Source organism: Eucyclogobius newberryi, unplaced genomic scaffold (assembly GCF_026437365.1).
Source record: "Eucyclogobius newberryi isolate DKJ021-1_F unplaced genomic scaffold, fEucNew1.0.hap1 SCAF_7, whole genome shotgun sequence".
NCBI lineage: Eukaryota > Metazoa > Chordata > Actinopteri > Gobiiformes > Gobiidae > Eucyclogobius > Eucyclogobius newberryi.
Window position 1 is genome coordinate 11,110,894 of NW_027316389.1, and position 22,358 is coordinate 11,133,251.

Genomic DNA, 22,358 nt, shown 5'->3' on the forward strand with positions numbered 1-22,358 from the left:
CGACATTTGGTCTTCCTGTTCAATGTGCCCGTGAAGCCCCGCCCACACAGGTTAAACTCGTACAAATGTGAGTTTAATAGTTTATTAGTTGTAAAACACAGTAGTCTGGTAGAAATATTACATTGTCTTCCTTGTAGTCTCCTGCAACTTTTAGGCGGGCAACACGTCTCATCGTCTACACTTTGAATTGTTTGTTTTAGATTTGGCCAAGAGAAGAGTCTTCACGAAATCTACCCCGACACAAAACTTGAGGTAGTGTCAGGTGACCTCGTTGCTCCCCACGAGACGGCGCGTGGCCCGGATACATCGGGGTGCAGAGTTGTGCAGAACACGCGCGTGTCCTTACGCAGTACGTGCAGGCGCGCGAGAAGGGGCGGGCGCTGCTGGCTCCGCTTTTATTCAGAGCGCCTGCGATCGTCTGTCCTCTCTTTGCTCCGACTTACACTGGTGTTTAGCCACAAAGTGAAGCGGCCACACGGACATGGCTGGTTATCTGAAAGTCCTGAGCTCTCTGTCGAGGAGCGCGCTCTCCCGCGGCCCCGGCGTGCTGGCTCCAGCCGCCAACTGCGTGTCTCTGCAACAAAGAAACTGTGAGTTCATCCTCAGCATCTTTCTCTCTCTTGTGCTCGGCTAGCAGGCTGCTAAAGCTAACCACAAAGCTGCTGTGCATTCAACAGCTGCAAGGACCAGGCCTGTGGGGGTTGTCTTTGTGCAAATACAACTTCATGCATCGTGAACCCAAAGAAACCGGGGTGTTGTTGTTGTTTTTTCCATTTCGATGTGTAGCATGCATTGCTAACGCCGGCGGCGGTTGTCAATACATTTAATGAAAATGCGCGAAAGAAACCGAGTGAACCCGGCCGAGTTAAACGTAAAGTCTTTCGAGGGTCAAGCTCCGAGCGCAGGTTTAAAAGAGGTGCGCGGTCAAACTTATTCAAGGTCAATCTGCGCAGACGAGGATTGAATGAACTGTGCAATGGCCGCGTTCTCTTTCTGTGCAGCGCGTCCAGAATAATCTGAGCTCCGGCTCCGCTGCTCAAGGAAAACATTCACTTTTACGTGACGCTTCTCGCCACCACAAGCTCTTCACGCATGTTAATCACAGCAGAATGAACGCTACAGGTCACAGTTTGGGCTGAATGTGTTTGCACTGTTCACTCCGCGGGGTCAGATCAAGGGCGATATGACATTTTTTGGTGTTATTGAGTCAACAGCTCGTCACGTGGCCCGGGACCACTTATAGACACATGAAAGGTCCAGACGTCCTTGCTCCTGCTGCACTCACCTCCACGACATGGCTATGGGTTCTTTTAATGGCGCCATAAAACTATTACATAAACTCATCCTAAATATAGGCCAAGTTAGAGCAATAGGCTGCATTAAAGGACGTTTCTCATATAATTAATGGTAGAATAACATTTGCTTGGAATGAAGAGGCTACAAATAAGTTGGTCATGAAGCTGTGTCTTCTGTTCACATTAGACTAACCCCAAGTGAGAGCTGCTGTTTCATGTCATGATTGACAGACTCTTTGTTGCTGGGGAAACTCTTGAGACAGACTACTAGATCATTACAGAATGTTTTATTGTGTGTGGCCATTCTTCCCGTGTACTTTAAACTGTGTCAGCTGAGAACAATAAGTCATTTGATCCATATAAACATGCAAAGGACAAATAGTCTGTGGGCTAAATGGTATAATCTTTATACTTTACGTTCTGAACTACCGGTTTAAAGTATTTGTCTGCTTTGTTGTCAAAAGTGTGAAGTTGAAACTTGTGTCTCAATATAAAGAATTCAACTTGAGGTTTTGATGCCACAATAAAATGTTAGTAACACTTGTACTGAACACAATAATGTAGAAGTAAACTCCTTTCTCCATATTCATATCTACATGAGAATCACGTTTGTCACTGAGGTCAGGCTATTTGACTTTGTACAGTAAATAAAAGCATGTCCATACAAGAAAATAGATGTTTGCAGGTTTATTTGACACAATATGACAGGAAAGTTACAGGTTGAACCCGTTGCTTCTGTTTTGCTGAGGGAAAACAAACATGTGCCCACGATACCTGCATGAGCCTTCCCACCATGACCATTTATCCATACCAAGACGCCCTGTGACCGGTTTTGAAACATATAATCTGGCCCTTTTGCTTTTCAATTCTATTTCAATTTGATTTAGTTCTAACACACAAAGTCACAGCCTGACACAACTCCTCTTTGCCTGGAAATTTACATGTCTGGACATCCTGGAGTGACCAGGATGTCCCAGGGCCAGTTCCCCGTTTTGTTTCACACTAGGACAAAGACGGCAACCATTGCAAATGTTATCCACTGTCTCCTTCTTTAAACCCCTGCTCCTTTGTCCCTTTTGTACCTGAGTGACCGGTAACTTTCTGTGTGTGTGTTGGATCATGTGACTAATGTGTATAAATAAGGAGGACGAGGGGAGGGAAAAAACTGATCATGTGATGTACCAGAGCGAGAGAAACGCCTGATTAAATCACCTTAACGTTGAGACAAAGCAACTCGCTTCCTTGCCTTATTTTTGCCATTACAGACCAAACACGTACTTCACTGAATAATTACAACAAAAATAACTAGAACAATTCATAATATATAAATGCAAAATAAAGACCAAAAAACTTTAATAAATATAGGATAAACATAATTGGCTGAATACTTGTATATTCTTAACCAAACAGACAAATGGATTTGACAATATTTTATACAATTCATTAAAACTACTTCCTGTAATTGTAAAGGTAGTTTCAAAACTATCCAGTGACTGTCAAAACCAGCTCAACTGAGTGAGGATCTAGATTTGAGTTTAGTTGTGATGTATCTGTATTTTGACAGCCCTAGTTGGGACAGGGATTTTATTTTTTTATTTAATGAGATTTAATTTTGTGTTTACTCCAGCTGAGCAGAACCTTAATCTTTGGTTTGTCAGGCTGCTCCGAGGTTGCATAACTAACTGCTCTTACTATACAGTCGTTTTGTGAAATAAGAAAAATCAATGAGATAAGGCCATATATCAATACTAAACGGTCTACTTTTATCAAACCTGTTACGTTTTTCTGTTCTTTTAATCACACTGCCCCATGTACCTGTCGGCACTTTTTTGTGATTCTTTTTTTCCTCTGTCAGGCAATTGCATAACATCTAATTTCAGCAGTGCATCCAGTTTATTTTCAGTCTCAGCATGTGCTCGTGCAGCTGTCGGGCGAGTGTCCTACAGGCCTGATATGAGCTTCAGACTGCAGTCGAGAGGGAAGACTGCGTTAGATTGTTTTATGTGCACAGGTCGATGCCTAATCAGCCTCCGTCTGCTTTCACAAAATCCTCTTTAATCTAGTTAGTCTGTCCTGTCCTTTTTAGCTTTGATCTTGCTACTGCTTTGTCATTGACCACAATGTTTTATGGAATAAAAATATGCTGCTTAAGGATTCTAGTGTCAATATTACTGGTATTTAATACGCTAAACTCTGTTTGTTATAATCAGATGCGGACAAACGCATTAAGGTGGCCCAGCCAGTGGTGGAGATGGATGGAGATGAGATGACTCGTATCATCTGGGAGTTCATCAAGGAAAAGGTGATTTTTATTTATTTTTCCCCTTTCTGTCTGTAACGGTCCAGACGCCTGAGACAGAGATAAGTTTTAGTTTTTTTTGAGCCGATACCAATATCTGTCTTGCTGTTGTGGATGTCGATATTTTCCAATACCAATATTTAGATTTTTAGAATCCATAGCAAGACCCACAAATAAAGTTAAGCTTTTATAAAATGTGGATAAAGAATAATTTGACGTGTGATTTTGCAAACTTCGACATATTTCACTCTAATACTCTTAGTATTTTTACTCATGAGTCTCTCAAATGAAATGAAAAGTAAAAGTATTAAATCTGATACACTGAGGAGGTCAAACTGGGAATGACACATGGACGCAGACTGGGCCAACCAGTTGCAGACCACAGGTTCTCTTGCTTGACACCAACTAGGGATGGGGATTCATACAATAACTTTGGATACAATGTGACACTGAAATATACACTTTAGTGCGATGACTGGACAGGAGAGAACGTAAACTCTACTGAGAACAAAATTGGAAAAAGCAGATATTCATAAATCTTACCCACAAACATGGAATTACTAAATGTCTTTTTCTGAATAGCTGAGATCGGCCACAGGGGAAAAAAAAAAGTGTTATTCAGGTACGATTTTATTAAGATTTAAGAAAACCATAGCTCTGTTTGGGTGACATCAGCTGCTCACATAGCAGACTCCTGCGAGCCCGGACCTGTGCACGAACATGCAGAAGTGTCCCAAGATGCTCCAAAGTGAACCAGTTGAAACGTGGCTTCAAAGGTGGGCAATACCTGCGAAAAAGATCACAAGTCCTACATTTGGAACCAGCAAATGACTTAGTTCTGTGATAACGTAAAGATATTGAGAGTTCACACTTTAATGCTTAAATCCACCTTCACTCACTCAGCAGGACCGTGGCTGTTGTGTGTGGGATGACGTGTTTGTGTTTGAGCTGCATCAAACGGGAAAGCACTGAATCACTATCAGGTTCAGGTATTCAGCCTGTCTGAGCACTGCCATACGACCTAATCCTTCTTCTGGTTGTATTGGTAACATAGGTTTGCCGACCTCAAGAGAAAATAAGTTCTACACAGGCTAAAAGCCATTTTCGGGCCGCCCAGGGAATCGGTGCATTGTTAACTTGTTTGTCATGTGAACATTGGATGTTTTGCACAAATGAATCTACTTTTTGGCATATTTTAGCAGCAAGACTTTCCCTCGTTCTCCATTTTTAAAACAACAGAGTTCTCGCTTAACTGCAAGTGCGATTACAATGGAAGTGGGAAAATGTAGGAAAAGTGCTCTGGGTGGAATAAGGTCAATACCAAGCAGAATTGGTTGCAGTTGGACTTTGCTTCCATACATGCATTACACAAACATTAAAAACTGACATAATAACAGATTTTTTTTTTAATGTACCCCAGTGCCGAGTTGAAAAAAGAATACTAATAATAATCTTACAAATATAGAATAGATCACAAGGATCAGTTCACGGTTTAGGTTTTTGTCAAATTGTCGAGCCCCATTAAAATGAGTAGTTCTCCTAACTTATGGTATTTCTTTGTTTCAGCTGATCCTGTCTAACGTGGACGTGGAGCTGAAGTACTATGACTTGGGGCTGCCGTACCGGGACCAGACGGATGACCAGGTCACCATCGACTCTGCTCTGGCCACCTTGAAGTACAATGTTGCGGTCAAATGCGCCACCATCACACCAGATGAAGCTCGAGTGGAAGGTCTGTCCCACTCCCAAATGGACTTGAGAAAGAATTTGACTATGGTTTAATCTGTAATTTAAAAGAAAATGCAAATCTGACTAAAATCTTTAATAGGCCTTTTAATCACATAAGTTTCTTAAGTATGATGCACAAAATTGTAAAAGACATTTATTTAGACTTTTAGACAGCTTGACAGGCCGATGAATAAATTAAATATGTAAGTATTTTATACCATAGTCTACTTAATTTAGTAGGTTATGTTTTAGGGTTTTATTCAGTCACTACATTTGGTATTGAATTAGACTAAAGGCCTTTTTTAAGATGAACCCAGCTACATCAGAAGCAGGTGCTGCAAAATGCTGCAGATCATTCACAGTGAAGAAGTAAGATCAAACTAACATTTCAAAACTATTCTTCAGAACAAAAAGGTTTTTTTTTTTTATAATGCTTTTACATCTGAATTGAGTTATTGGGCTCTGAACAAACCGTGAAACCCAATGTAGGTGGTGTTTCCTATAACAAAGTTGAAAAATTATTTCTGATCAGGTTTTCTTTATTTCTTCAGAGTTCAGCTTGAAGAAAATGTGGAAAAGCCCAAATGGTACCATCAGAAACATTCTGGGCGGGACTGTGTTTCGTGAGCCAATTATCTGCAAGAACATTCCTCGTCTGGTTCCCGGCTGGACACAGGCCATCACCATCGGCAGACATGCCTTTGGAGACCAGGTGATTAGTCTTACAATTGATGCATATTATGTCGTTAATATAAGTTTGTTGGAACATTCTGATGTGCCGTGTCTGAACTCTCATGTGGTATGTGTCTGCAGTACAGAGCCACAGACTTTGTTGTGAGCCAGCCAGGAAAGTTCAAGATGATCTTCTCTCCCAGTGACGGCAGTGCTGCCACTGAGTGGGAGGTGTACGATTTCCCCGCTGGAGGCTGTGGCATGGGCATGTACAACACCGACGATGTGAGTGCGGCTGCTTTAGGGCTTGATTATTTGGAAAGTCATCATTTTAAATGCACTTCATTCTTTTTGTCTATACTGTACTTTTCGGCCTATAGAACACTCCTGAATGAAAGCGATCAACTATCAAATTGTTATGTTTAAGAGTTAATTAAATTCATGCACAATGGTGTAGTTGCTTTAAGTCAATAGATTAGAATAACTGTATATAATACTAAAATGTCTAAAATTCCCGTAAATAAGTAAAAGTTGGCAGCTTGCTTCTGTTGGATCAACTGTTTACTAAGTGTCAGAGGTCAGCTCTGATGGGTGCGAAAGTTGGGTGAATAACCTACTGCACTGATAAATCTATGACCTTTGACCTCTCTCTCAGTCCATCACAGGCTTCGCTCACAGCTGTTTCCAGTATGCCATCGGCAAGAAGTGGCCCCTGTACATGAGCACAAAGAACACCATCCTCAAAGCCTACGATGGCCGCTTCAAGGACATCTTCGAGGATATTTTTCAGAAGTGAGACAGCAGCTGTTTTCTTTAATAACTAGTGCATGTATCACTTTAAAAGTACATGTAATACAAGTTTTACTTTTTGTTAACTTTCTTGTTGTAATTTTCCTAGGAGGAAAAAAAGCTTTATTGCTGAAGCCCAATATAACTACTGTAACCTACTGTCTGATGTAATATAAGTGGATCGTGACTATTGTATTCCAGGCATTACAAGCCAGAGTTTGACAAGCTCAAGATCTGGTACGAGCACAGACTGATCGACGACATGGTGGCCCAGGTGCTGAAGTCGTCCGGAGCCTTTGTATGGGCCTGTAAGAACTACGATGGAGACGTTCAGTCCGATATCCTGGCACAGGGTGAGACTGCTGACCCTCTAAGCCCTGGCTTTCCATGAACTCTTCATGGTGATTTCTGTGATTTATGTGTGTTCTCAGGCTTCGGCTCTCTGGGACTCATGACCTCTGTTCTGGTCTGCCCCGATGGAAAGACTATTGAGGCAGAGGCGGCTCACGGCACAGTAACACGGCACTTCAGAGAGCACCAGAAGGTCAGACGCTTTCTGTCAGACTAGTGTAAACTTGAATGTGTTGCCCTCTTGTGGCTGTAGTAGAGTAGGACAGAAGTATAGCTGGATTTATTTTAGAACGTTTTAAGAATGCAGATTGTGCCTTGCCACAGATTGCCAAGATTTCGTGCAGGAAACATTCATTATTATTTAATTCAGTATTTCATGAAGATGTCTGAATGCAAAATGTACATCTTTATGTTGCTTATATACAGCAGGGTCACTAATTAACTTCACCCAGGTCCAGTTTGAGAAAATGTCCACTAGCTCAGGTCTGGAACTTCACAGCGTTTCTGTCACTTTGCTGCTTTTACATTATTATATCATAACATAAACAATATTATAATGGGCCTAGTCATTTTACACATACCATTTTTATTGAATTCAATCAATGTCGATGACTGACTGACCTATGCACAAAACTTCACTGAATGCTGCGATTTGATTGACCAATTGACGTTACATTAAAACCATTTACGTAAATGGCAGAAAAGTTGTTGCAAAAGTGAACTCCTGTCAGCTCTGTGCTTATTTCTTATTTACGGTAGTCAGAATAAAACTGACATCAGACTGATCTCCCACGGTCAAGTTTTCTTACACTGCGATCTGGCACAGGGTGAAGCGCGGGCTCGAGGTGCGGGTTGTCATAAAGGATCATTTCATAGCAGGACGAGTTGGGCCAGCTTATAGAAGGCTGACCGTGACTGTGTTTTTGTCTCTGGTTCATCTGCACCTCAGCATTTAGACACTACTCATTTCCTGTTTATGAGGGTCTTATGCGGTCAGAAGGTTTAGTGTCAGCGGTTCAGGTCCGAACGAGACGGCGCTTATGTCTGGATCCGGACCGGAGTCCACCTATTAGTGACCTGGGATGTGCTGTATTCTCCATATCTGAAGACATAACCGTATACATTTTAAATGGCTTCAATCCTGGCACATCACACTAGATTTAGGATTTTAGATAGAAGTCTTAATATCTCCTCAATGTCCTGTTCTAACTTGTGCCTCCAGGGAAGACCAACCAGCACCAACCCCATCGCCAGTATCTTCGCCTGGACACGAGGCCTGGAGCACCGTGGCAAACTCGACGGCAACCCTGATCTTATCAAGTAAGACTTGTGATGCTTTTTTATGTATCGTGTAGTGAATACATATGAATGTATGTTGCTTTGATGGTCTTCAGGTTCTCCCAGACACTAGAGCGAGTGTGCGTGGAGACTGTGGAGAGCGGCGTAATGACAAAGGACCTTGCAGGCTGCATACACGGCCTTCCCAAGTAAGAATCTCTTGTTGAAAATACGGTCTTCAACTGAGCCATGTTAACCTATTAGCGCTAATGGTTGTTTTTCCTATTTTGTCAGCTATTTCAATGTACTTGTAATGATTGGAACATTCCATGTTTTCTTTTGTGGAATTCAGAATCCGATAAATGAATATTGACCTGTTTCTGTTCCTTCATAGCTGCAAGTTGAATGAGCACTACGTTAACACCACTGACTTCCTGGACGCCATCAAGACAAACCTGGAAAAGGCTCTTGGAAAGTGAAAAAATCCTAGTGATGTCTCTTACTAGCTTTCATACCTCATTTTTAACCGACTGGTCATAACAAGACATTAAACTGAAGGAAGTGATACATTGTAGAATTTATAGAGCTCCTAGAGCTGAAGCTTTCCATCTGTTGCCACCCAATTTGTCCATCATTTCAAGGATGTATTTTTGTAATGTGAGAATTGTTGTTATATACTGTTACACCATGGGAAAGATTGCCAAATGTCTGCACTAATAAATCAGATTTGACCGCACAAGAGCAAGTTTATTACCATATACTGTTATAATTTGTTGTGATGTCATTGTTCAGAGTTAAATAATATGCTTTAGATTGTCTTTGATATCGCTAAGTAAAAATATACAGCAAAAGTTTACTCTGACATAAGTTATCTGAAAGAGTATTTGGGTAAGACACCAAAGCAGACACTGTACAGTCAGTTCCACACCAGTAGAGGGCGCTGGCTGCGCTGTTGTGTACAGAACGGACAAAGAATGTACTCAGAGGTTAACTTTAATTGTTTCAGATAAAGTGGCAAACAAACAAATGGTTTAGTAGCCTTTGAAAGCCTAGTTTAAAACCTAAATGTGTACATGTTTAGAAAAAAGTGCTTCTGTGCAAAATGCTTTTGGGCAACTTTGCTGAAAGGTCTACTCATTTTTATTTAAAAGCATGTCTCGCTGGCGGTTATGGATTTATGCAACCAAAGCCAAGTATATTTGAAGCGCACAATTCGTACCCAAGGTAATTCAAAGTGTTCAACACAAGAGGAAAAAAATTGTCCATCCATCTTTCGCTTATCCAAGGCCGGGTCACGAGGGCTGCAGCCTAAGCATGAACTCTCAGACCTCCTCAGACACTTCCTTCAACTCTTAAAGGGGGATCCCAAAGCGTTCCCAGGCCAGCCGAGAGACATAGCCCCTCCAGCGTGTCCTGGGTCTTCCCATAGGCCTCTTCCCAGTGGGACATGTCTGGAACACCTTCCCAAGGAGGCGCCCAGGTGAAGGTTAACAGATGCCCGAGCCACCTCAGCTGGCTCCTCTTGTGGTGGAGGAGCAGTGGCTCTATTCTGAGCTCCTCTTGTGAGGGTGAGGATCTCAGTCAATCTCTCAGGGTGCACCCAGCCGCCCCTGCGGAGGAAACTCATTTTGAGCGCTTGTATCCAAGATCCTGTCCTTTCGGTCATTACTCAAAGCTCATGACTATGGTGAGGGCAGGAACGTAGATTGACCGGTAAATCGACTCCTTTTTCATCACAACAGTCCGATGCAGCGATCCGCCTGTCAATCTCACGTTCCATCCTTCCCTCACTCGTGAACAAGACTCCGAGATACTTGAACTCCTTTACTTTTGGCAAGGAAAAATGTGGCAAGCCACCTTTTTCAGATTTTCTGATTTGGAGGTGCTGCCCATAGGCCAACACAACGGTGAAAGACCTGTCCCCAACCCAAAAGCCTAACACGATCACCAACACGTGGCGGCTGAGCTGTGGAGCTATAAGCAGGCCACGGGCAACACCAGAGAAGTGGAGTGTCCTGCCCCTCTCGAGGAGATGGGTTCCAGAGCTCAAACTGTGTGTGTAGGTGAGGCCTACTATATCTAGTTGATACAGCTCAACCTCCCGCACAAGCTCAGGCTCTTTCCCCCCCAGCGAGGTGACATTCCATGTCCCTAGAGTTAGTCTCTGTGTCAGGAGATCTGGTCGTCAAGGCTCCAAAACATTTGTAGATTTGCCAGTCGGTGTTCAGACGGCTGTCATTTGCCACCTTGACAAAAGCAGTCTCAGTGCTGTGATGAAATCTAAAATCTGACTGGAAAACATCACTTTAGTTGTTTATGAAGAGGAAATGCATCAAGTCATCTTTTTTTTTAGGAGAGCTTTTACGAGCGCCGTTTTCAAAACCCTTGAGAATGTTCCAGTTTGACGCGGCATGTTAACTCTGTTGTTCTAAGAAACTGTTCAGCACCGACCTTAGAAATCTGGTGGGTAACACATGGAGGCAGCATGTAGATGAACTCAGACTGGTGATCTCCTGGACAGTTTTGTCAGTTACAGGTGCAAAGTGAGTTAGCACTAAGTGTCTAGGTGGTTTTAGGGTTAGTATTGGTGTTGTTCAATTTATAGCATTTTTAATGCCCTGAACTTAGTCATTAAGGTATGATGCAAACTCATTACACTTGTGGAGATTTGTTCTAATGGCAGTTGAGCTGAGAGTTTCTTAATCTGTTTACTGTGGCAAACAGGACACACAACTTGTTACTGCTGCTTCCAATTATTTTAAAAATATCCTTCCCTAGTTTTACATAGAATGAGTCTGTACATGTACAACTTTTCTTTGTAAATCTCTTTTTGAACCTGGAGCTTTGACTTGCGCCATTTCTGCTCGGCCGGCGGCACTCCCTTTTCAGGCCTGTTGAAATGTATGTGTGTTAGTTTTGTTTTCGTTATTATTGTAAAAAATTGCCTCAACTCTAATATATTGTATGTCATTACAATACCCTAAATAAGCAATGCCTATATACTAAGCACACTTGTTATTTAAGGCCATTGAGTACAGAATCCAATGATGTAGGAAGTGTAAATCTCCACATCTCACTGTACAGTAGTGCAATAGTACACCTATTAGCATTTAGCAATATGAACTTCAGAATATTGCAAGGACAATCATTGTAGAAATACTAGGCTACTTGTTCTCTATGAATATCCAGCATGCCTTTAGCACCTTTTATTGTCACTTTGAAACTGTGCAAATAATTATATCCTAATATGTAGTTCCCTTTTCTGTGAGAATAAATCATGTGAGATTTTATACAATGAAATATCACAATATTGCCAGTATAGTTGCAGCACTTATAGCACAGTCAAACACATTAAAACATAAAATAAAATATTAAACGTTTGACTGGGTTGAAGGAAAATTAAACAAACTGAATATTATAATATTGCCAGAAAGGATTTCAAATACAGTATGTCTGTTACCATAAACTGTAGAATATGCAGAAAATGTGTTTTAATCAATGTGGTCTTTAACATTGAAACTTGTGGAACCCGGCTAAAATGGTTGAAAGTCAGAAAATTAATCATTTGTTGAGCATCTTGTGGGCCAATAAAACAAACATTTTAACTCAAAATCACAATTACCGGTAGTCTGTACCAGTGCAGCTGCAGGAAGTTTGAATTAGTTTGATTTAGTCAGATGGAACTGAGTAAGGGTCCACTTTAGTCTGACCTGTGTGACTGGAGACTGTGGATTGACCGTATTTCATGGCACAATGAGAGGAATACACACATTTGGTAACTTTTATCAATAAACATGGCAACACATGACACTTTTTAAGAGCAAATACGATAGAAAAACTGTATATACTTTTTTCTTAGCCAGTGTAGGCAGTATGTGCAATATGTAGTTAAAAACAGCATTCTGGTTTTCTTTGCATCTTAAAGAGATAAATAAGTCTGATAAAGTTATGGGTTGTTTTTTATTATTTCTGGAAGGCTGTATCGCCCTGTATTTTTCCCATAGGTGCCATAATATGCCATTGGTGATCGTTTGTTGATTTCTGCTGTGTTGCTGCTGCTGTTGTTGATATTGCCACGGTTTTCTCTTTCACTGAAGTCAAAGTTTTCCTCGTAGTCTTCCGGGCCATCTGCATCTTGTGGAGGTTCTGGGGAGACAAACAAAGACAATTGAAAATCCATTTTAAAGACATGTGTTCATCAACTTTTACTTTTCATGAAATAGAAAACAATTGTTTGATTTCGATTACTGACAAACATACAGCAAACAGAAAAGAGGAAATAACATGCATTAATTGGTGAACTTGTGAGCTTAAATGAATGTATAGCAATGTATATCCTAAAATGTATTTTGTTTAATGTAGAATCAGGGGTAGAAGAGTTTCTCGAGGAGGGGCAAGGGGGGCCAAAGTCTTCTATGAAAGTGCTCACATAGCGCAGTATTTAGAACCTTTGAACTCCCACCTCTATCATGTTTGTCTCAATGTTATAACCAAATTGAATTTAATTTGCATTTGCATTTGCAATTTTTTTTACATTTATAGTGAAGATTGGATGTCCCTGAGTAGAACCACCTTTTTACAAAAAGTCCATGTACCATGTCCATCTATGCTGGTGTCCAAGATGCCATGCTTGACCTTCATGTGGCGGCTGAGGTTCCCTTTCAGGTTGAACTTGCTGGTGCAGTAAGGACACTTGAAGGGCTTGTTTCCTGCGTGCAGATGCATGTGGCCGAGGAGGTTGTACATCCTGTTGAATGACTTTCCACACACCTATAAAAAAACAGATGTTATTGTTTGGTTCTATAAGAATATTTAGAATATTTTTATTTGTTTAGAAATGTGAATCTGACATGGAGAACCCCTCAGCTGAAGAACAGTACTGTCGCAGGAGACCTGTGATCGTCATATCAATGTAAATTAATAAATAAATGTAAACTCTGTTTTTATTTGTTCTTAAATGTCTCCTACTTGTTTTTAACATTTGTGTACTGTCATATTTTTCCTTTTTTGGCAGCGGCCACCCTTGAAAAAGGTCTCGATCTCGATGGGTTCTTACTTAGTTAAATAAAGGTTAATAAATAATAATTAAAAACATAAATGTCATCTGCATACTTGAAAAATTTGAATAATTTTGTCATTTTAAAAGCCTGTATGTGTCTGTGCAGTCACAGCCCGTGACCTACACTAATCCCATACATCAATTAGTGTGTGAGATGTCCTCTCCCGTACACAAAATAATGTCAAGGTTAACCAGATTAACAAGGTTAATAACAAGTGATCAAATTAGGTCTCATTCTTTTCTTCAAATGGTGTTTCATTTTGTAAGTAACATTCCAGTTGATCCCCACCTTGCATTTGAAGGGCTTGACAGGGAGATGGACAATCATGTGTGTTTTCAGAGTCTGTTTTTGAACAAAGGTCTTGAAACAGATGTGGCACTGGAAGGGTCTGACGCTGGCATGGATTAGCATGTGTCTCTTCAGGTTGGCCGACAATGTGAACTCACGAGAGCACACATCACACTTAAACTCCTTCATGCCCTGTCAAGACAAACACATCATTTATTCATTCAGCTGCACGTAGTAGATTATGTGGCGTTTGTTCTGCTTGTTTCTCAACAGTGATTAAACATTGAGTTTGAGCCAGCATTTATACCGAGCTGTTGTACCTTATGTGTTAGAGCGTGTTGTCTCAGGTGGTGGATCTGGACAAACTCCATACCACACTCGGTGCAGACATAGGGCCGCACGTTCTGATGTTTCAGGAGGTGGTTCTGGAGCTGGCTGCGGTAGGAGAAGGACTTGTTGCACTCAGTGCACTGATAGCTGGTTGGGCCTTGGTGGCTGGCCTGATGGCGTTTGAGGTGAGCGTAGCTGGGGAACTCCAGTCCACACTGAGAGCAGACGTGACATTGTCCGTTCTCGTGCTTGTTCTCATGGGTCCTGAGCTCACTGGGGTAGGCAAAGCCCCGACCACAGAAGCGACAGGTGTAGGGCTTTATGTCCGTGTGCTGTAACATATGCCTCTTCAAGTGGCTGGTCTGAGTAAAAGCCTTCTCACACACTGTGCACTTGTGCGGCCGCGTGCCCTGGTGGGTCAGTAGGTGGGTCTGAAGGTGGCTGGGCTGCTTAAATAGCTTCCCACAGTGCACACATTCATGGGGTTTGATGCCACTATGTCCCAGGATATGTGTGACTAGGTTATATTTGGATGTGTATGACTTTTCACACATACGACATTTCCAGCGTTTTAAGCCCTCTCCCACGTCCACGCAGTATGACTCGTCGATCTGAACGTTGATGTCCAGGCGATCGATCTGCATTCGTCGGGCTAAACCCTCAGGGTCTGACCACAGCATGGCCTGTCCTGTTCCCTCATACTCCGCCTGTGGGGGCTCATCAGAACCCTCGTAGGCTGGCTCACTGGACTCATAATAATTATTTTCCTGTGAACTGTCATTGTCCCCACTGATCTTCAGGTTCAATGCTTCTTCCTGCTTTTCTGTTGGCACGTCCTCCACCAAGGCGATGTGAGGTGATGTCGTGTGAATGACACTAATCAGCTCCTCTTTTGGAGAAGCCCGTTGCATGTCCACCTCCTCATGTTTGTTTAGGGTACATGATGGGGGATCATCACACTCAAGCCTTTCCCCTTTGATGTGAGCTCCTGGACTGTGGGTTTTGTGTGGACAGTCCAGTGGCAGTTCCTTCTCCTGGGGCTGTCTCCTCTCTTTGTTTTGAGCTTCCGTGTCTCCAGCAGAATCTCGTAAGTAGTCCCCGTTTGCTCCAATAAGCTGGTCAGCGTACTCGTAATCCATGCCCACCTCCTGTAGAGCAGGGGCACAGTCTTTAGGTTCTCCATTGTAGAAACCATTGGGGGCTATAGTTCCTCTGAAGATCTCATTCTGTGAGATGAGGCCCAGGACGGCGGCTTGCGCCAGGGACAGTACCACCACAGGCTCAGTCTGTGTCCCCACTTCCATGATCCCCCGAGTCTTCTTTGGGTAGATCACTTGCGTGGAGCCGCCCCTTTCCTCCTGACAATGAACACAAGACATCACATGAGCAAAGCACGGAGCATATACAAAAAAATACCATTTGTGGTGTCAGACTTCCACTTCCCCATATTATCCTCCACTGTGTGAACACCACAAACTAAAGTTACAAGCAACTCAAGTGATCCGCTCACTGCTGGACAGTTCCACATGCCACATACTAGACATGCTAGCATTACAAGATGTTTTACTAGACCACTGACAGTCAAAGGGAAACCAAACCTCATGTGGAGCATTGTCACATTGAAGTATATTTGATAAGATGTCCTTCAGGAACACACTAAAAAGCAGGGTGTGGTGTATTTCAAAACCACTGAGATTAACTAATGCAAAGGACGGAACAAGCTGACAGAATCAAACCAAGAGTGAGACGCGGTGGAGGAACACTATTTGCAATGACTGCTTTTAAAGTAGTGAAACAGACAAACTGGCTGGGTGTAAGTGGTGGAGACATAGGAAGAAGGAAGGAGGGAGGCGGGGGAGGCGAGAAGCAAGCAAGACTGAAAGATAAAGAAAAGAGGGAGGAAACCAAGGAGGGGGTAAGATGCATGTGAATAGATAGAAGGAAAGGAAGAGGGGGGCAGAAGGGAGAAAACATGGTAAAAAGCAAAAGAACTATACAAATGGCAAACACAGACTGCGGGACAGAAAGTGAAAGTGTCCCAGCTGTAGTGAGCAATGTGCATGTCTCTTAAAGTTGCCAAGTCAAAAACACCTAAAGCCACACAATTAGTGAGTGCAGGAAACAAGCAGCAGCAAACAGGAAGATGAAAGAGAGAAGCACATCCTATTGGAGCCCTCACTCACCACAGTGCTCCTGGGGTCATGTACGAGCTGTTTCGCCGACCTCATCCTCCAGCAGAAATGTGTCAAAAAAAATCCTCTGCTCTTTATAAGTGCTGGCAAGAGAGTGGGCGGGGCCAGCTCCCCCCTCCCTCTCTCACTGTTGCTCTTATCTGAACTGACTGGGCTGCAACCCCCCCTCCCCTTCACACCACCATGCACTCCCTCCACAACAGCATCACTCCTTTTCTGCTCTTCCTCTTCTTCTACTTATTCTTTTACAGCTTTTTGATTACAACGAGGTTTTAGAATCACTACAGCTTATATACCATTTTTGTCCTTCCTTTATTTATTCAAAACAAGAATATAATGATGTAATATGTAACCAAAAAAAAAACCACGTAGTTTCCCTTCCAAACATAGAACAGAGAACACCAACAAACATTATTATTTCACATTTAAACTGTTTCAAATGCATGAATATTGCACAATTATTGTTAATGTTGGTGACTCGTCTTTGAAATGAGGATGAATCACATTATAAAAGCTATATAGTAAGTCCCAAATCAAATTCAACACTATCAGAATCAGAATCAGTGCACAGGCTCACGACTAAACACGAGTATACTTCGTTCTCCCAGACCAGTGCTCACTTGGTCCCAGTCCGGACACCTGTAGGGACAAGCACGCAAACTTAGTGCGGTAAAATGCTGTTTCTCTATTAGACTGTAGATGAGGAAGCGAAAAAAGTAGAGGGAAGAGACATAAAATGGACAGAGGAAAATGAATAGAGGAAGAAGGGAGAGGGAGGGGGGATGGAAACAGGGAGAGAATGAAGAAAGAGGAAGGAGAGAGAAGAGAGAAAGAGAGAGAGAGAGAGAGAGATGGAGGAGGGGTGGCTGAGCAGAAGAAAAGAATAAAAGAATAAAAGAAAAAAGCAGGGTTGTGGTGGTGGAGGAGGAGGGAGGAGGGGGGAAAGGGAAGGGAAGGGGTGGAGGGAGGGAGGGAGGGAGCATGGAAGAGCGAGAGAGACAGGCTGAAAGAAAGAAAAGGCAATGAAAGAAAAAAGAAAAAAAAGGAAGGGAGGGAGGATGAGGAGGAGGAGGGAGGTGGTGACAGGCTGCGGGAAAAAAGGAGGATAGAGAGAAAGAGAAAAAATAATGCGGGGGTAGGCTGGACGGGGGGTGGTGGGGAGGGCGCATTAACTATTAAACCTCCAGATTTTTATTTTGCTGTTGCTTTTGCTCAGTTAGCCACCACAGAGTAACTTTAATAGTCTCAGAATCAACTCAACCACCGCACGCTTAACTCTTTATTCATATCCCCTATAGAAACATTTGGGCATGACATTAACATACATGCAGATTTCAACTTTAAAAATAATGTGAGGACGGGGTGCACGACTGATGACATGGCTCAGACTGCATAAACTAAAAGCTAAATAACAGCAAAGGGCAAACCTTGAAAAGCTTGATCAATCATCAGCAGCTCGGAGAGAAGCAGAAAGATAGAAAGGAAAAGGGGGGCTTGGAGGAGGGAGGGAGTGAGGGAGTGAGGGAGGGAGAGATAGTCGTGGAGGGGTGTGTGGAGGGAAAGAGAGAGGGGGGGGCAGGAAGTCTAGGAGGGAAGAGAATTTAGAGCGAGGGAAGAAACAAAGATAAGAAAGACAAAGAGTCCAAGGAACAACAAGGGGCCAGTCCATACTCTGCAAAGAACAGGCCAAAGAACGTGAACATGCAATATAAGCCACTTTTTTAGTTGTTGTCAAAATCTTAAATTGGATTGTCAGTCAGAAGCTAGTATTTTTAAAAGTAAATGATCACAATATCAAAGAAGATTATGTGACAGCAGACTCTCCCTTTTCCCTGCTGTATAAAATATAGGGCGTGTGACCAGAATACACTTTCTTTAAGCAGTTGTTTACTTCGTTGACCTGCGCCTTTCTGCGTCTCCACCCAATCATCAACACTTAACTGATGAAATCTTTCTCTGTGTAATATCTTTTGGTCGACTTTGATCACATTTCCTGTGCATTTGACCCATCCTCTCAGCCCAGTGCCGGGACAAACTGTCAGGGCCAGTGGGCGAAACACACTGCAGTGCCCAGGGACCTAGCTCCAGATCGAAACTAGGTTCATGGTCAGGAGAATGGGGCTGTGTTTGATGTTTCTTCTAGCTACACGTCGTCTCTCCTAAACTAGAACACACTATTATCTTACCTGCCCTAATCACAGAGCAAAGGAGCCACGCCCAGGGTCCTCAGGTCAGATAACAGGTGACACATTTCTAAAGGCCTTCAAATCAGAGCACTTCACAGGCTTCAAACAATGTGTCCTTTTTGGTCATATGTTTAAGCTTATTCATTCAGTATTTAATCAAAACCGCAAAACAGCATAACCCAGTGATTAAAGAAAGAAAACATAGCTTATTCTATAAACGCAAAAACAGAATATTAACACTGTGAAATGGCAGTGTTCAGACTGTGAGGAGTGTGGGGAGAGAAAGAGAGAGAGAGGGAAAAAAAACAAGACTGAAAAGAAAGGAGGAAAGAGTTGAGGGAGGAAAGGAGAAGAGCATTCAGTGAGGAAGATATAAAAGGAACGAAGAGAGGAGGGAGTGTATGTGTGTGAGGAGAGGGAGGGGGGGGGGCAGATCAAGAGAGAGAGCGAGGGAGAGAGATGGAAGAGGAGGAGGAGGAGGAGGAGGAGGGAAGGAGGGGTGTGGGGAGAGAGTGAGCGAAACAGACAGAGGACGAACGAGAAGAGACGAAAAGGAGAGAGCGAGAAAAAAAAGAAAGAGAGAAAGAAACAGGAGGGGGAAGGGAGGAAGAGGGGTGGACACAAGGGACTCAAAAAACACACGCCCAACAGACTGTCTATATCCATATCCCAACACACACACACACACACCTCACACACACACCTCACACACACACACACACACACACCTCTCTCACACACACACACACACACACACCTCACACACACACACACACACACCTCTCACACACACACACACACACACACATACACACACACACACACACACACACACACCTCTCACACACACCTCACACACACACACACACACACACACCTCACACACACACACACACACAAACACACACACACACACCTCACACACAAGTTCATTCACACCAGTTTTGGGCCAACGACAACTAACTATCTGCTAATCAAGAATGTACATGCGCCACTTTGTGATTGTCTGTCCACATACTTTGTCTTCTTCTACTCCTTTTGCAGCCCGTGCAGAGTGGTACAGAACGCTGCTCAGTGCACGTTTCAGAAGCCGTATTGGCCCGAGTCCATGATCAGCAGCAGGCCATTAACACTAGAGGTCTCCACTATGGCCGCGGCGTGGATGCTCCTGCCTCCAGACACATTTCACTCAAAATGACTTTTCTCCCTGCTCCCAAGTTTCATTCTTTTAAATCCGAAGCCTTTGTCTATCTCTTCTTTTGTACCTTGGCGCTGTTGCCATGGTTACCTGTCTCTCTGTACACGGTATCTTTCCCTCCATTCGACGGCGTGGTTCTCTCACTCCGCTCTTATCGTTCTCATTCGCCTTTCATCTGTGCCTCCTTCCTCTGCCTCACTCCCGCTTTTATCTGCCTCTACTTTCATCTGTCTTTCACCTTTCTCTCCCCTTCAAGCCTTCGAGCCTGCCATTCCATCATGCTGCGTTTTGGTTCTTACTTATAGACAGAAAGAAAAGTTTCCTTCCTCCATTTCTGCATTTTTAATCACATCAGCAGTGTTGATGCCAGGGAGTGTTTCGTGGATAAGATTACAGTATAATCTTACCCATGCCACACTGGCTCTGTTTCCCTGTATTGTTATTGAAAATATATTATCACTTCGCTGTAAGAATCTAAAAGCATAGTTTAGCCGCACGCAAGAGCCTGAATTCATATTCCAGGATCACAACATTGCTTCACAAAGTTCTATTACAAAAAAAATCTCCTGGACTGGTCCTGTATGAGCTTTCAGAAAATACCCTCTATTTTTATTCAAATGGGCACATCACCCATCGGTGCTGGTGGAAGATAAACGAACCCAGGAAGACTGTAACCTACATTCTACCTGATTCCTACTTCCTATCACCTGTATGCCACTTTCAACCTCAATCTCAGCTTGCAACATTTTTCTTTCAAACTCAACCAAACCTACCTTTCCCCTTCTTACTGCTATTTCAGTTATTCACTGATATTCTCCTCCATCACATCTCCTCTGCAGCTGAACCATCAGACACCTCAGCCTCTCCCACCACCAGTATCTGTGCCCTGGGGAAGATCATTTCTCAAACAAATCCATAATTCTATTTGTTCATTGCATGCATTCATTCATTCATTCATTGTTAAAACACAACATAGAGCTTATACATTTATTGTATTTATAAGTATTCATCAAACCTTTTCCAGTTATGTCCAATCTGATTGAAAGGCTGTCCTCAGTCTGTCGGTCTGTCATGGGGTCTCCACGGTCTCCTCCCTGAAGATGGAGGTCACATGTGGAGCAGATACAGGTGATATAGAGGGCAGAGCATGGTGAAGGGCCCAGCCGAGTGATGCAGCTGGTCAGGGGACTTTTAGAAGGTGCACACGATGGGGCCGGTGCTCTCAGGCTGTGGAGGACGAAGAGACATTGATGTTCTTTCTTGCAGTGTTTTGGACTGAAGAGGTGGACAGGGAGTGCTCTATAAACACCACACCAAGGAGAGGACATCACCAAGAATGGAACACGGAAAAGGCCCTTTAAAGCAAGTTGAAGGTAAAATAAACATGGATTCAGAATTATTTCACAGTCAACACATTTGCAGTGTTGCAATGAGGTGACATCAGGGTAATATGTCACAGACTGAGGCCTATGAGTCAAGACACAAACATGACTCTAGATCTTACCTGGAGTCTTGTTGTGATATTACAGATCTGCCAGTAGATGGAGACACAGTTCCACTTTTATAACTGAATCCGTTATGAAGGAAAGTTCACAAGCTGCAGATTGTCACCCATTTGTTTGAATCTATGTCTTTTTTATCAGCAAATGTTTAGTTAGTGTTGTTTTTTTCTTTTACTTTAATTCAGGCTATGTATAAATACTACTTCTGAAAACTTGAATTGCTTAAGATTATGTTTCTTTTTCCATTGTTCCATTATGTAAATATTTTTCCACTAAGAGGAGACAAAAATACTTACAGTTATCAACTCAGCATCAGCCCTCCTGTACGGTGTGGCCTGCTGGAGCAGCAGCATCACAGAGAGGGAGAGGAAGTGGCTGGACAGAGTCATCAAGAAGTCCAGCTCCGTCCTGGGCTGTGCTCTGGACTCGGTGCAGGAGGTGGGGGACAGAAGGGTCCTGGCTAGATTCACATCTATGCTGGACCATGAGCCTGCAGGACACTCTGTCCGCTCTGGAGAGCAGCTTCAGTGAGAGACTGATCCACCCTCGCTGTGTGAAGGAAAGGTTTCGCAGGTCTTTCCTTCTACTGCTGTCAGACTTTATAACAAACACTGTTAGTACTGAACACTCGCAATACTGACCTAACCTAATACTGATGTGCAATTCTGTCATATGTGCAATTACTGTGAAATTCATGTGCAATTACTGTCGTCATCACATGCAATGGTATTTATGTATTTATGTATTTATTATTTATTTATTTGTCTATGGGAGTTTTTATTTATAGGAGATCTTCTACTGAAAGTGTTTTTCAGACTTCCTATAAGTGATCTGTTCTTCTGTATCTACCGCTGTATCTTCCTGCGTTGCACCAATGAAATTTCCCCATGTGGGACAATAAAGGATTATCTTATCTTATCTTAAATTAAAACTCATGATAATTGCTTTCACACGCCTCACATATAGAGCATGAATACATCACGTAATAAAAAGTTTGTTGTTTTCTAAACAGTTGTAAACTTGTACAATAAACCCTGAGCAAGCATTATTGGAGAGCAACTTCATATATAAATGTAATTAAAAAAATGAATCACAAACACCACAAAGTATTGAATTTAAATGATATTTAATCAAAGTTTTTCAGTGCTACTTCAGTTTCCAAAGACTCACTCAGATGAGTGTGGCCCTGT

At 42.6% G+C, this 22,358-nt stretch overlaps 2 protein-coding genes across 4 annotated transcripts; one reads left to right on the forward strand and one right to left on the reverse strand.

The window, feature by feature from the left end:
* The first annotated feature begins 375 nt into the window (after nucleotides 1-375).
* Nucleotides 376-9,168, forward strand: idh2 (isocitrate dehydrogenase (NADP(+)) 2). Its single transcript, XM_072435479.1, has 11 exons — nucleotides 376-590; nucleotides 3,506-3,597; nucleotides 5,161-5,326; nucleotides 5,874-6,034; nucleotides 6,136-6,279; nucleotides 6,650-6,786; nucleotides 6,985-7,136; nucleotides 7,215-7,327; nucleotides 8,357-8,454; nucleotides 8,529-8,621; nucleotides 8,807-9,168. The coding sequence occupies exons 1-11, from the start codon at nucleotides 482-484 to the stop codon at nucleotides 8,889-8,891; spliced, it is 1,350 nt and encodes a 449-aa protein (XP_072291580.1). The 5' UTR covers nucleotides 376-481; the 3' UTR covers nucleotides 8,892-9,168.
* Nucleotides 9,169-12,179: 3,011 nt separating this feature from the next.
* LOC140349209 (uncharacterized) lies at nucleotides 12,180-16,997 on the reverse strand. Of its 3 annotated transcripts, none has more exons than XM_072435477.1 (5): nucleotides 16,860-16,997; nucleotides 14,081-15,448; nucleotides 13,761-13,952; nucleotides 12,985-13,182; nucleotides 12,180-12,558 (listed from the first exon to the last, which is right to left on the reverse strand). In XM_072435477.1, exons 2-5 carry the CDS (start codon nucleotides 15,392-15,394, stop codon nucleotides 12,376-12,378), a joined length of 1,887 nt encoding a protein of 628 aa, XP_072291578.1. In that variant the 5' UTR covers nucleotides 15,395-15,448; nucleotides 16,860-16,997; the 3' UTR covers nucleotides 12,180-12,375. The 3 variants fall into 3 exon arrangements, with proteins under 3 accessions (XP_072291578.1, XP_072291575.1, XP_072291576.1); XM_072435474.1 differs by lacking the exon at nucleotides 16,860-16,997 and adding an exon at nucleotides 16,274-16,444; XM_072435475.1 differs by lacking the exon at nucleotides 16,860-16,997 and adding an exon at nucleotides 16,274-16,437 and having other exon boundaries at nucleotides 13,008-13,182.
* Nucleotides 16,998-22,358: the final 5,361 nt, after the last annotated feature.